This window comes from Neophocaena asiaeorientalis, unplaced genomic scaffold (genome assembly GCF_003031525.2).
Source record: "Neophocaena asiaeorientalis asiaeorientalis breed wild unplaced genomic scaffold, Neophocaena_asiaeorientalis_V1.1 scaffold136, whole genome shotgun sequence".
Classification (NCBI taxonomy): domain Eukaryota; kingdom Metazoa; phylum Chordata; class Mammalia; order Artiodactyla; family Phocoenidae; genus Neophocaena; species Neophocaena asiaeorientalis.
In genome coordinates, this window is record NW_020185333.1 from 5,597,602 (window position 1) to 5,612,959 (window position 15,358).

The 15,358-nt window shown below is 37.1% G+C and overlaps 1 protein-coding gene across 1 annotated transcript in view; it reads left to right on the plus strand.

The window, feature by feature from the left end:
• The window catches only part of MORC1 (MORC family CW-type zinc finger 1), a 185,422-nt gene that overhangs the window by 125,057 nt on the left and 45,007 nt on the right, over positions 1–15,358 (plus strand). Inside the window, 4 exon segments of the mRNA XM_024735327.1 lie at positions 406–471; positions 1,450–1,697; positions 1,892–1,943; positions 9,248–9,352. Coding sequence (XP_024591095.1) covers positions 406–471; positions 1,450–1,697; positions 1,892–1,943; positions 9,248–9,352 — 471 coding nt within the window.

Genomic DNA, 15,358 nt, shown 5'->3' on the forward strand with positions numbered 1-15,358 from the left:
CTATCCTCAAAAGTCCCTTGAAGCTCAGGCCCAGAGCTCTGAACTATACAGAGCTGTTGCTGAAGGTCAAGATTTATTCCAGATGCTGGGACCTACAAGTGGAGACAAAAGGTCTCCAGAGAGGGGAGATGAGGGCTGTGGAGACAGTGTTTAATACAGTGGCCCCTTGTATTGCTTTTAAGACATTTGATTTATAACACTTCATTGGATTGTCTTGTACTGTCCAGTCACTACCAGTCAGACATCATTGCTCTATGTCTAAACTGAAAGGGACTCCTTAATAATGATTGGTGAGAGTATGTGATCTTGGCACTTCTTTAAGAAATGAAGAATATTGAATTATTTTAATATGTCAGTTGAAAGTTATTTTTACTTACATTTGTCTAATGATTTTTTCCATAATAGCCTCAGTTTATACCAACAATTAGGATCACTGAGTTCACTACCACCTGCCAAACTTCAGCACCTAAGGTGAGTAATTAAAGTGGGATTGAGCCATTTGTAACATTTCCCAAATGAAGGATAAGACTTATCAAGGGCTAAATGTCATCATGGTTTAATAGGTTCAGAAAGTGAAGCACTGTTACATATTTTTTCACTGTCATCATTTTTTTCTTATTAGAGTAATACATGTTTATTAGGAAAAACTCAGAAAATAAAATATAAATAAGAAAATTTAAATCACCCATTGTTTTACTGCCTGGAGACATTGACCATTTTAAATATTTTAATGTATTTATAATTGTATCTTTTCAGTATATTCTTTCCAATATATTTCAAGATATATTTCATAGAAAAAAATATATTTGTGTATTATATAAAATTATACATTTAAAATCAGAGTGAGTGTGTGTTTGTCCTTGGATATATATTTGCCTAGAAATATGTTGTGTATGTAATTTCTACATTGTTTCTTGTTTCTGCTAAATGTCATATTATATTCCTCAAATGTCTGTTATTATCTAAAATTTTAAATTTTTCAAACCTTTAGAGTTATACCAATCACACACAAAAAATTATGGAAAACTCTTTATAATTTTGTTTCTTCACATTTCTTAACAGGCAAATGGTGGGATTCATAACCCCAGCCAAACTTCAGATGAATAGATTACTGACCTGTATGCACCAGGGATCCAAAAGCAAGAAAGTCTTTGTTGGGGAGGAAGTCAGGAAGTGTATTCTCAATTTGGGGTCTTTTGCATCCTCAAAATCAGAACGTTTCTTGACTCAGCTGAGCTCTGCTAAATCAAATTCTGAATGAGCCATTACAGCTGTATACATTTGCCAACGTATTTGCAACATACATTTGCCAAAATTCTAAGCTTCTGATTTTTATAATTTTTATTAGAAATAAATATCATCTAATGTCATAAGATTATAAGGGAAATGGTAATTAATTATAAATAAGCCAGCTGCCAAAAATTAAAAGCATGTTCTTTGTTATTTAAGGGAAATACAAAAATTCAGAGAATCAGGCCTTCCGGTGATGACCTGATGCAAGAGTCTCTTTCATCCTTTGAGCTTTCGGTCAACCATAGAGACTGGAAAAGTAACACAGGAGAGGCAGATTCCGGTGTAGAGTATGTTTCAGAGACTAAAATTACGAAGAAGCCTATGCAGAAGAAAGTGAAACCTCAACAGTGGAGACATCCAGCCGCCCTGCTGGAAAATGTCAAACTAGCTGAGAGATCCCAGGTGTTTTTTTTTTTTTTTTCTTCTCTTATTCACAAATGTATAGTAATTCACTTTTCCAGGAATAGCATTCTGTAAGGGTTTTGCTTCATTTTCACATTTTTAAAGCACTCTAATTATAGCATACACATTGTAATCTGAGTTTCCTGGACAAGGTCCCAATTTCTTTTTTTTTTTTTCTATATTCTCTCTTTTGGAGCAAAAGTCAGGTTGCTAATATCAGCACTGAAGGGCTCCTAAAGAACACCTCTGTGGGATAAAGATTTTAATCTGTATTTAAGAGAGAAATATTTGTATAGGATAAACCTGTAATCTTGAGGATTTTGCATTCAATGCTTTATAGCAAAAATGCTTAGCCAAATTTTACATAAGTAGTTATCCCTGTAGTCAAAGTTCTGGAAAAATGAGATGTGATGTTGATAATATAACTAAGTGCTGAGCTTGATTTTAATGAATGTACCACCCTAGAATTTCCACGTATCTAAGTGAGTTTGTTTCTTTTAAAAGGAATCATTACACTTTTATTCTTACAAGGTTACACTTATTTAATTCCTTTTTGAGAATCTGCCCTCAGATTCAGTATATAACAGTAACAACACTTACAACTGAGTGGGCATTTACCCTGTGCCAGATTCAGTGTTAAATGACTACAGATATTATCTCACTACCTTTTAAAAAATCTTTTATAAGCCAAAATTTATTGCCTAGTTTATCTGCCTTCTTAATCAAATTTGACTTCTAATGTCTTTTTACTCTTTCCAAAAATTAAATTCACCCTTAAAGGGTGAATATGGGGCACATGGAAAATATTCAAATGAGTTACCATAGGTTCTGAAAGCAAGAAACTAATTTGATTAGCAAATATCCACTGAGCCCTGTGTAAGATACTGTGTTAAGCATGGTGGGAGAAAAGATTTCAGACATGGTTCTTTCAGAAGGAATTATTCTGAATAATAGTTACATTACAGAAATATCTCACACATTTGTGAGATATCTTTGTAATATCTTTGGAAAATGGTATGGATTCTTGAAAATCTTTAGTGATGGAGACTCATTACCTCCTAAGGCAGCCTTTCTCATTTCATTTTTGGGTAGCTCATTCTCTTAAAATATTTGAAATCCAGTTCCCTATAATTTTGAAACTTTGGTCCTAAGTCTTTTCTTGAGACTATAGAAGAAGCTAAGCTGAATCTGTCTACAATCTTCAGAATTTTACTTCGAATTATGTATCGTATTTGAATGTAAAAATTCATCTGTTCAGCAGATACTCAACTTCTGCTATGTCTAAAAAACTTCATGCTTATAGTATAAAAAGTAGTTGCTATTACTTTATAGTTATATCTCCTTTAACCCCTGATTTCCATTCATTAGCTGTGGAATTTCAAGATTTGGGATTTGTAGGCCTATTTTATGGGTGGATTGCATGCTCCAAAAACAACGTACAAGTGATCGCAAAGTTGAAGTGAGCCCAGGTGTTAGAATAACACATTTTAGACTTTAAATATGGAGATTCACATAGGTATATGTGAATATATATATGTATGTATATATATATATATATATATATATAAAATCATCTATTATGTGCCATTCAGTATGCCAGCCAGCTACAGGGGATTCAACTATGAGCAAAATCACATATGGTCCCAAGCCCCCACTGAACTTATAGTCTAGTGATGGAGACAGACAATCCAATGATTATACAGACAAATGTGAAATGCTACTATGGTAATTTTTATGAAATAGTAGCATGAGTCCTTGTAATAGGAGATTTGACTCTGGGAGGACAGAGAAGTCTTCCCTGAAAAAGCAATGACATATAACTTTTAGGATTGAATTCCAGCTAAGTGGGTAAGAGGAGAGGAAGAGCATTTCCAATCAATGCAAACATCATTTGCTAATGAGGGAACATGTAATACAAAGTAACTTAAGAAGACAACTAAGCTATGGTGGGGCAGAGAGGGAAAAGGGGGCTGTGGTGTGATCAGAACCATGCAGGCCTATAGGCTTTGATAAGTGGTTTTGTATTTATCCTGAAAGCAAGGGGAAACTACTGAAGGGTTTTAAGCAGGGAAGTGGTGTGATCTTATTTTCCTTTAGAAAAGATTGCTTTGGTTGAGTATGAAAGATGGATTAGTAGAGAGCAGAGTGAATGTGGGCAGAGCAGTTAAAAGGCTATTGCAATGGCCCTGTGGGGAAATAACGGTGTGGGTGAGGGTGATCCTGTGGAGTGAAGAGGAGTGGATACTTTGTTCCTTGTGTGTTTGCCTTGAGGAGGGAGCACTGACCTGTTTGTTGAGATATTGGATGTAGATGGTCAGAGAAGCTGAATTCTGTTGAGAGGCTAACTCAACCAGGCAAAGGCCTAAAAAGTCCATTGACTTAATGACTTAGTGGTAATAGGGATGATCACAGGAAGAATTCTATTGTTGTTGGACTAGAGAGAATAGAAACCAGATTAGAATGGATTGATTAGCAAGTGGAAGGTAAAGAAATGAAGACATGTTGTACATCAACTCTTGGGAAGATAAGTTTACCTCAGAAGATAGTCTATACTAAGAAAATCTGGAAGTGAAGTGGATAGATCAGAAGACTGTGAAATTTTTGATAAGAACTTGAAAAATGAATTTAGTCAGGTTTAAACTGAAATTCAAAAGGCTTTTGATTACTTGAGGATTATTTGCAGTACATTCTAATCTCCTATCCAGTTAACACAACAATAGGCATTACCACTTCCAGACAGAGGAAGTACAGGAAGTGTGATTAATTTTGATATTAGCCTAAGTAGATGGAATTAGGAAGACAGGCTAAACACTCCAACTAAATCTTATTATGTGTTCCAAAAGCTTGATAAAAATGGCTCTGGAATTAGCCAGTGTTTTACCTTATATATACCACAATTCAGCTCTCTTAATACAGGTAATTAATTAATTGTTCTTCCTAGAGAATTGTTTTATCACATACTTGAATTTCTCAGAAGATTCCACTTTTTTTATACTAATCCCCCCCCACCATTTCCTGAAGATGGGGCTTCCAATAAAAATAATGTATTTGTTTCCTACATCTGCAACTTTTAATTCCTTTGAATTTTCCCTTAGTTTCCTTGATTAATTCATTTCACTCAACAAACGTTTATTAAGCATTTACTCTGGGCTGGGTGCTGTGGACTCAGAGATAAATAAAACAGGTTTTGCCCTCAAGAAGTTGAGTCTACCTCTAGCCATTCCAATCAAAGGAGACCTTTCCCTGTATCATAAGTTTTTCATTCCAGTGGTTTCTCACCTTTTCAAGTATGAAGAAACACTTTTCAATATCAAAAAGTGACTGCATTTAGGTCTTTAATCCATTTGAGTTTATCTTTGTATATGTTGTTAGAGAACGTTCTAATTTCATTCCTTTACATGTAGCCGTCCAGTTTTCCCAGCACCACTCATTGAAGAGACTGTCTTTTCTCTATTGTATATTCTTGCCTCCTTTGTCAGTAATTGAACATAAATGCATGGGTTTATTTCTGGGTTTTCTATCCTGTTGCATTGATCTATGTGTCTGTTCTTGTGCCAGTACCATACTGTTTTGATTACTGTAGCTTTGTAGTACAGTCTGGAGTCAGGGAGCATGATTCCTCTAGCCTCTTTGTTCTTTCTCAAGATTGTTTTGGCTATTTGGAGTCTTTTGTGTTTCCATACAAATTAAAACATTTTTTGTTCCAGTTCTGTGAAAATGCCATTGGTAATTTGATAGGGATTGCATTGAATCTGTAGATTGCCTTGGGTAGTATGGTCATTTTAACAGTATTGATTCTTCCAATCCAAGAACATGATATATCTTTCCATTTGTTTGTGCCATCTTCAGTTTCTTTCATCAGTGTCTAATAGTTTCCAGAGTACAGACCTTTTGCCTGCTTAGGTATGTTTATTCCTAGGTATTTTATTCTTTTTGATGTGACGGTAAGTTGGATTGTTTCCTTAATTTCTCTTTTTGATATTTCATTGTTAGTATATAGAAATGCAGCAGATTACTGTATATTAATTTTGTATCCTGCAACTTTACCAAATTCATAGATGAGCTCTAGTCATTTTCTGGTGGTGTCTTTAGGATTTTCTCTATATAGTATCATGCCATCTGCAAACAGTGAGGTTTACTTCTTCCTTTCCAATTTGGATTCCTTTTATTTCTTTTTCTTCTCTGATTGCTGTGGCTAGGACTTTCAAAACTATGTTGAATAAAAATGGTGCGAGTGGGTACCCTTGTCTTGTTCCTGATCTAAGAGGAAATGCTTTCAGGTTTTCACCATTGAGTAGGATGTTACCTGTGGGTCTGTCATATTTGGCCTTTATTATGTTGACGTATGTTCGCTCTATGTCCACTTTTTGGAGAGTTTTTATCATAAATGGATGTTGAATTTTATCCAAAGCTTTTCCTGCATCTATTGAGATGATCATATGGTTTTTAGTTTTCAATTTGTTAATATGGGGTGTATCACGTTGATTGATTTGCAGATATTGAAAATTCTTGTATCTCTGGGATAAATACCAGTTGATCATGGTGTATGATCCCTTTAATTTATTGTTGGATTCAGTTTGCTAGTATTTTGTTGAGGATTTTTGCATCTATGTTCATCAGCAATATGGAACTGTAATTTTGTTTTGTGAGATCTTTGGTTTTTGTGTCAGAGTGATGCTGACCTCATAGAATGAGTTTGGAAGTGTTCCTTCCTCTGTAATTTTTTGTAATAGTTTCTAAAGATAGGTGTTAACTCTTCTTTAAATGTTCGATAGAATTCACCTGTGAAGCCATCTGTTCCTGGACTTTTGTTTGCTGGGAGTTTTTTAAATTACTGATTCAATTTCAGTACTGGTAATTGGTCTGTTCATATTTTCTATTTCTTCCTGGTTCAGTCTTGGGAGATTGTACCTTTCTAAGAATTTGTCCATTTTTTCTAGGTTGTTCATTTTAATGGTATATAGTTGTTCGTAGTAGTCTCATAATCCTTTGTATTTCTGTGGTGTCCATTTAATTTCTCCTTTTTCATTTCAGATTTTTTTGATTTGGGCCCTCTCCCTTTTTTTCTTGATGAGTCTGGCTAAAGGTTTATCAATTTTGTTTATCTTTTCAAAGAACCAGCTTTTAGTTTCATTTATCTTTTCTATTTTTTTCTTTTAGTCTCTATTTCATTTATTTCTGCTCTGATCTTTATGATTTCTTTTCTTCTATTAAACTTGGGTTGGTTTGTTCTTCTTTCTCTACTTCCCTTAGGTGGAAAGTCAGGTTATTTGAGATTTACCTTTCCGGAGGTAAGCTTGTATTGCTATAAACTTCCCTCCTAGAGCTGCTTTTTCTGTGTCCCATAGGTTTTGGATCATTGTGTTTTTGTTTTCATTTATCTCTAGGTATTTTTTGATTTCCTCTTTGATTTCTCCAGTGATCCACTAGCCGTTTAGTAGCATATTGTTTAGCCTCCACGTGTTTCTGTTTTTTGCAGTTTTTTCCTTGTAATTGATAATAAAATAAACTCAAAATGATTAAAGACCTAAATGTAAGACCGGATACTATAAAAATCCTAGAGGAAAACATAGGCAGAACACTCTTTGACATAAATCACAGCAATATTTTTTTTGATCTGTCCCCTATAGTAATGGAAACAAAAGCAAAAATAAATAAATGGAACCTAATTAAACTTAAAAGCTTTTGCACAGCAAAGGAAACAGTAAACAAAATGAAGGGACAACCTACAGAATGGGAGAAAATATTTGCAAATGATGCAACCAACAAGGGATTAATCTCCAAAATATAAAAGCAGCTTATACAGCTCAATATCAAAAAAACAAACAACCCGGTCAAAAAACGGCAGAAGATCTAACTACTGTATACATTTCTCCACAGTAGACATACAGAAAGCCAACAGGTACATGAAAAGATGCTCAATATCACTAAACATTAGGGAAATGCAAATCAAAAATAATGAGATATCACCTTACACCTGTCAGAATGGCTATCATCAAAAAACCCACAAATAACAAATATTGGTGAGAAAAGGGAATGCTTGTACACTGTTGGTGGGAATGTAAATTGGTGCATTCACTGTGGAAAACAGTATGGAGGTTTCTCAAAAAACTAAAAATAGAGCTACCCCATGACCCCACAGTTCCACTCCTGGATATATATTCGAAAAAACCAAAACACTACTTTGAAAAGATACAAGCCACCCCATTGTTCATAGCAGCATTATTTACAATTGCCAAGATATGGAAGCAACCTAAGTGTCCATCAACAGATGAATGGCTAAAGATGAGGTGGTTCATATATATACAATGGAATACTACTCTGCCATAAAAAAGAATGAAATGTTGCCATTTGCAGCAACATGGATGGACTTTGAGGGCATTATGCTATGAGAAATAAGGCAGACAGAGAAAGACAAATACTGTATGATATCACTTATATGTGGAATCAAACAATACAACAAACTAGTGAGTATAACAAAAAAGAAGCAGACTCACAGATATAGAGAACAAGCTAGTGGTTATCAGTGGGGAAAGGGAAAGGGGGGCAATATAGGTGTAGGGAATTAAGAGGTACAAACCACTAATGTATAAAATAAGCTACAAGGATATATTGTACAATACTGGGAATATAGCCAATATTTTATAAAATGTATGTTGAAACTGTCAAAAAAATTTTTTAAATGACTGCAGACATCTCACATGATACTAGGCATATTCAGTGTCTACTGATTAAGAACAATATAATAGGGACTTCCCTGGTGGCACAGTGGTTAAGAATCTGCCTGCCAATGCAGGGGACACGGGTTCAAGCCCTGGTCCAGGAAGATCCCACATGCTGTGGAGCAACTAAGCCCGTGCACCACAACTACTGAGCCTGCGCTCTAGAGCCTGCGAGCCACAACTACTGAGCCTGTGTGCCACAACTACTAAAGCCCATGCGCCTAGAGCCTGTGCTCTGCAACAAGAGAAGCCACTGCAATGAGAAGCCTGCGCACTGCAATGAAGAGTAGCCCCTGCTCACAGCAACTAGAGAAAGCCTGCTCACAGCAACAAAGACCCAACGCGGTCAAAAATAAATAAATAAATAAATTTATTTTAAAAATAATAAAATAAAAGAAAGCCATCATAGATATTTTGAAATGAATATATATCTTATTTCCCCCAGCGACATCGGCATAAATTTTAAGAACAACGTATATATCCATATGAGACATTATATATTCAGTATATAGACAGTAATTCATGCAGATTCTTTGCAAAATACTACAAGCCCTTTGATTCACCATTGAGCACTATAATCTACACCACACATTTCATACTTAACTTGCATTATAATATTATGTTGTTGTTGTTTTCTATTATTTAGCCTTCACATGTGAATATCTAAGTCATACTTCTTGAAGGCAAAGATCAAAAAATGAGTTTCCTCTGTTTATCCTACAGAAGTCAGCAGTTACTAGAGGCTGGATAAGGAAAGAGTGAAGGTGGTTTAATGTGTACCACTGATTGCTACTAATCCTTGTATATTTTTTGTTAATACCTTGCTATAGGCCTCTTCCTGGGAAATGAAGAGGAAGCAGAGACAAAACCCTGTGCAGGAATGTAAGGCTCTGATTGAAGTTGAAACCAGCAACAGCAATTTGGATATAATCCAGGTGAGATAAACTTTACTGACTAAATGACACCTTGAAATTTATTCACATCCATAAAGATGAGAGGAATCCAAGAAGCATTTCACATTAGTGCCTCAAGTAATGGAAACGTTTAATTGAATAACCTAGGTTTTAGGTGAAGAAACAAGACTCAGAAAGTTTGTTGCTTGCCCAAAGCTACAGAAACTAGTAAAAATACAACTGGAACTTATACCTCCTGACCACTAGTCCATAATGCTTTTAATTTTAGTTATCAGGGTGAGAAAGCTTTAATATTATGTTAATGTGTATGTGTGTGTATATATAAAACTGAAAGTTCATCTCAAAACCTGCATGCCCAAATCCAAAGCCTCTGAACCCTTCTGTAATTCACAGTGTGGATTCTCACCAGAAAGTATAATTGTAATCTGACTTAAATTAGGCCACTGCCATAAGTCCTGCTAAGAGAAGTCTTTTCAAGAAATATGGACATACTTTCCATTTACTTCTGTAGATTGTGTATCCCTGATTCTAACTTGGTAGTCAATTTCAAAGACCTACATATCTGGACTACTGTACCCTAGACCCCAGCAGAGTTGCCTTCCCTCACTGAACCAAGTGTAAAAGCCCTTAGCGTATAGGAAGAATCGACTCAAGGAATATGAGCAACACTTCATCTGTGAAGCCATGTTAAAGACACTGTCCATTATGTTATAGAGAGCCCTTTGTGTTATAATAAAAAGGTTCATTTGAATGTTTAAATTTAATATCAGGAAAAAATCAATTTCATATTTTCTTTTATCGGAATATGAATTTTATTACTCACTGTATTTCTCTTTATACCTCAGTTGCCAAGAAGCTTATAACTAAATTTCAATTGAAATAAGAATAACTATAGTTGCCATGATTGTTGTTATTTTCTGACATAATAATATAAGTGAGAGTATTCAGAAAAAGGCCTGTGTCATTATACATGTCTTAAGGTAAATTACCTCAAAATGCTATTTAGGATTGTGGATTAAGTTTCAATTATCAGTGAGGAGCATAATGTCTTCTGACTTTAGCCTAATTTATGTGTTCTTCAGCAAAACAATATTGTCACAAGCCACATGATATAACAGTAATGGAGGTTTTATTTTTAAAAGTTTTCATTATGGAACATTTCAGACATAGCACAGTCAACCCGAATGTGCCCATTTCCCAGCTCCAACAATTATCAACTCATGGCTGGTCTTGTTTCATCTGTATCCTCCCCCTCCCTTGCCACCCTCATTACTCCCAACCATCATATCATTTCATCCATCATTATAATTGGTTTAAGAAGGTATCTGAAGTGATGTTGAAAAGCTCTAGGAGTGAGTGATTTGTGAATGAGAATTTATTGACAGTTAAATCCAGGATGTGAAGAAAGTGAGCACCAACATGTTTCCAAAAGGAAAAGGGTCAAACTTTAATCAGAGGCCAGAAGACTACAACTGGTGTTGTCAATAACTCAACCTCTTTACCTCTTTGAAGCCAAATGTGATATAACTGTACCTGTGAATATTACTAGTCACGACCTGCTTTGCAGAATCTTCAAAGTCTTTGTGTGTTTTTCATGTAGCCATTGCTTTGTCACCTCCCTAAGCTTTGCATGCAGCTTTTAGCAAGTGCTTTTTCACAAATTAGGTATGACATTTATATTAAATTTTTTGCTGTCTTTTTATGTAATATTTCTCAAGTTCTTATGTTACTTGTGTGAATGTGTGTGGTATGATTTATTTGTGTTCTATGATCCTGACAGGAGGTCTGTTCTCAAATTCATGGTATCTAATTAATTTGGACAAATACTGTACATTATCCAGTAATGCCCATTAATTTTTCTGTTTGGCTGCGGTTGCAGCAGTTCAAGTAGGAAATAATTGCTTCTGAATGCTTGTCTGCCTGGACTTCTTAAACTCAGAAATTAAAAAAAGATTGTTCTTAACCCCTGGGCTCCTCCCCAATTATCGGCTAACTGTGGTGCTTGTGTTGTGTATGTGTGTGTGTATGTGCTTTAATTCTGACCCTGCACCTGTCAAATTTAAAGAAGGAGGGTATGCAGGGCTGCAAGAGGTTATCACTTAAGGAAGAGCAATTGGCTACCTACCACCTGCTGCAATTAGGTGCTTTTTATTATTTTGGTGAATCTACTGCAGCCCAGGATCTTATTTTCAGATGTAATAGGCTCCAAAATATATGTTCAGCTCCACAAACAAAGTCCATCTCACAGGAATGACTTCACATTATCCAAACTCCCAAGACTGTCATATTATATCATAACAGCAGTTTAGTCATTTAAAAGATAAATCCAGCCTCAGTCCACTTGGAAGTTACATTCTGACTTTCATCGTGTATTCTTTCCCTTTATACCAGTCTGCATGGGTTGGCCAGTTACAGTCTGATGGTGCTGGTGAGCTATGTGCCTGAATATTTAAAGGGCTTCCAGCTAAGACAGCCCACTGTGTCCATCTCCCTGCATGGGATGACAGGGTTGATGTTACCAATTGGAACTGTAACATTAAAAGGGCACTGGCCCAGCACCCTCGTCCTGTGCCTCCCTGTGCTCTTCTGAGTGTGTTTTTTTCACATTATATGCAGAACATCTCTATTCCGGTCAGCACGTTCTTACTTTTGTGTATTGTTAATGTCTGTCAGTCTGCCTTTGGAAAGGATTTTTTTTCATATTAGGGCATTTCATTTCCCTCTCTTCCAAGTTTCAGGCACATGTCACTCTGGCTCTTGTACCAACAGTTGTGCGATTTCAAGTGAAATGATAAGAGTATTGATTACTTTTCAGATTTATATTGAATCTGACCACTGCTGATTATTTCAGCTATATTGTCCAAGATCACCTCATCTGCTGTGGCTCAGGGTTATAACAGTTTGATCTGTTTTCCTAACTTCTTCCTCCTCCTACTCCCCTTAATCATTTTTTATTGGGGGGGTTGTCAGATTTTATTACAATAATAAAATTGAATTTTTATTCTAATTGAGCTTCTCTTCAAAAATCAGTTAGGGTTTTACTTTATTTTTATTTTTTAAACATCTTTATTGGAGTATAATTGCTTTACAATGGTGTGTTAGTTTCTGCTGTATAACAAAGTGAATCAGGTATACATATACATATATCCCCATGTCTCCTCCCTCTTGTGTCTCCCTCCCTCCCACCCTCCCTATCCCACCCCTCTGGGTGGTTACAAAGCACTGAGCTGATCTCCCTGTGCTATGTGGCTGCTTCCCACTAGCTATCTATTTTACATTTGAAAAATACTACAAATAAAACTGTGTTTGGGGTCTCCTTTTAGCAGGCTGCAGGTTCATAGTTCCCGTTGTTTTTGGTATCTGTCCCCAGTGGCTAAAGTTGGTTCAGTGGGTTGTGTAGGCTTCTTGGTGGAGGGGACTTGTGCCTGTGTTCTGGTGCATGCGGCTGGATCTTGTCTTTCTGGTGGGCAGGTCCACGTCTGGTGGTGTGTTTTGGGGTGTCTGTGGCCTTATTATGATTTTAGACGGCCTCTCTGCTAATGGATGGGACTGTGTTCCTGTCTTGCTAGTTGTTTGGCATAGGGAGTCCAGCACTGTAGCTTGCTGGTCGTTGAGTGAATCTGGGTCTTGGTGTTGAGATCGAGATCTCTGGGAGATTTTTGCCATTTGATATTACGTGGAGCTGGGAGGTCTCTTGTGGACCAGTGTCCTGAAGTTGGCTCTCCCACCTCAGTGGCACAGCCCTGACGCCTGGCTGGAGCACCAAGAGCCTGTACTGTTAGTGTTGGAGGGTCTCCTGCTGAGGCAGGGTATGGCTGTGTGTCACCGTGAGGACACTGGCAGCAGAATTTCTGGGAAATACTCCTTGGCGTGAGCCCTCCCAGGGTCTCTCCAGTTGCTTCTGATCACATAGTTTGTGGGTGTCACTTCTGTGGCATTTTTTCCTTTTCGATATTACTTTGTGCTTGGCCTTTCAGCCAGGGTGGGCCGTTTGTTTTCAAAGTCCATGCAGTGAGAGTGCTCTTGGTAAGAGCTTGCTTGCATATGTCGTTTGTGGCTGTGGCAATTTCCAGCTGGGATTCAGTTAAAACTCCAGACATTTTTTTAGAGATTAAAAAACTGTCATGAAAATAATGAGGAGGTTTTTTTTTTAAGGACCTCTTAATCCTCTTCATAATGCCCTAGATAGCTGCTTGATTGGACCTTTGGAGCCATTATGTGTGGAGCCATCAGTCTGTGCTGCAGCAAACTTCTTTCATTATTTTACATGATCTTGTTAGCACAGCTACCATTCCATCCCCCATTTCAGGGCAACTAGTGTGATCCCGATTTATTATCTCAGCTCCTGCAAAATTGTATTTTTCTGAAATTCTACTCTGTGTGTGCGTGCATGTGTGTTTTAGTGGAGTTAGCCTTTCCTTTTTCAATGCGGCTGCGATGAAATTCAGCTGCTATTCTTCACATGTATCATCTCATCTAATCCTTTTAATAACCTGAGGGGTACATTCTCTTTTCATCCCCAGTTTACAGAGGAAGAAAATAAACTCACTCAGGATCACATTCAGGAACTGGTCACCTTAAACCCTAGCTGTTCAACCTCAGCTCCCACTTTCTTAAGCACTCCTCATTATGACTTCTCCCTTTATTGCCCATCTGCATGGGCTGACCCCCATATCAGTTCAGCCTATTGCATACAGGTGGGTTGGAATGCACAAATACACTTTTCTCAGGGGTGAGGATTTGAATATTTTGGCTTAGACGGTTTCCAAAGTTTCATAGATGGTCATTCTCCAGCCAAGAGTCTTGAATTCGTTTAAAAAAAAATCAAGCCATCATCCACTCCTTGCCCAGATTAAGCTAACTTCCTGTTAGCCCATTTCTGACCTTATTCTCTCCAAATTTGACCTACACAGTAATGTTCTTTTGTGCTCAATATCTGACTCTTTTCTTTCTATTCAACCTGGAACCATCAGGATCATCATCTCAGGGATGATTCCTGGAAAGGAGCGTCTTCTCCTTGCCCAAGATTATGAGTCTAGTAATATGGCTGCGGTCATAACCATAGCACCAACCCCTCCCATGAGCTGGTGTCTCCTGACCCTTGGCCTCCAGAAAATCCTATTATTTCCCATCTTCCAGCTCAAAACACATGCCCTGCCCTCTCTTTTAATGAATACTGGATGTTCTGAACTGTTTCTGTCTCAAGCATTTACAAACCCATGTGTAAAGTTCAAATATGTCCCAGTTAACCCCAGATGGGGAGGAAGTAGAAATTCTTTTCTGCACCCCTTACAGATGTCAGGGGAATCAACAGCTAAGTGAAGCTTGCTACAGCTCTGCTTTACTGGAGCAATGCCCTGTGGTACTGTTGTAATTAAGGGTTTTTCTAAGTTCAATTAAAAACTCCTTGTGCACTGCTATGTGATAAATTGGCACTTCAACTTTACTCCAGGCAAAAATTTGACATATGAGCTCCGTAGGACCCCAGTGCCCCTCAGAGTAATGCAATCTGATCAGCTGTCACTGTACCATGCTTAATAGAAGCAATAAAAATAAAAATGAAGCAATGGGACTAGATTCCCAAGCATCTTGTCCAAGAGGTAAGCAGTCTCAAGTTATGTCACCAGTTGAGATGTAAGAAATGACTATACAGAATAGACATCCTAGAGGATCTATTCTGAAAGGTGACTGGGAAAATTAGGTTGCCAAACCACAGCAGATGGTCAGGCAAGCGGATGATCAATTGGGAGGAAATTCAGGAACACCAGGGGAATAAAATTACCAATGCCAACAGTAGGTTAGAGAAATTGAGCAGGAAAAATATTCTGAGATGTTAAGTCAGACTGATGGAAGTACTAACATTTTCTTACACATGGGCGTGCTTTTGTTCATCTTGGTGGAGCATGTACTCCAAGTTGACATTATGCATATTTTCTGACTCTCATATGAAGGAACATTTACCTTTTTCCTATGCTAGTATTTGTTGTTTTTCCATATTTTATAATAACCTTCTTTCAGTTTCTGCTC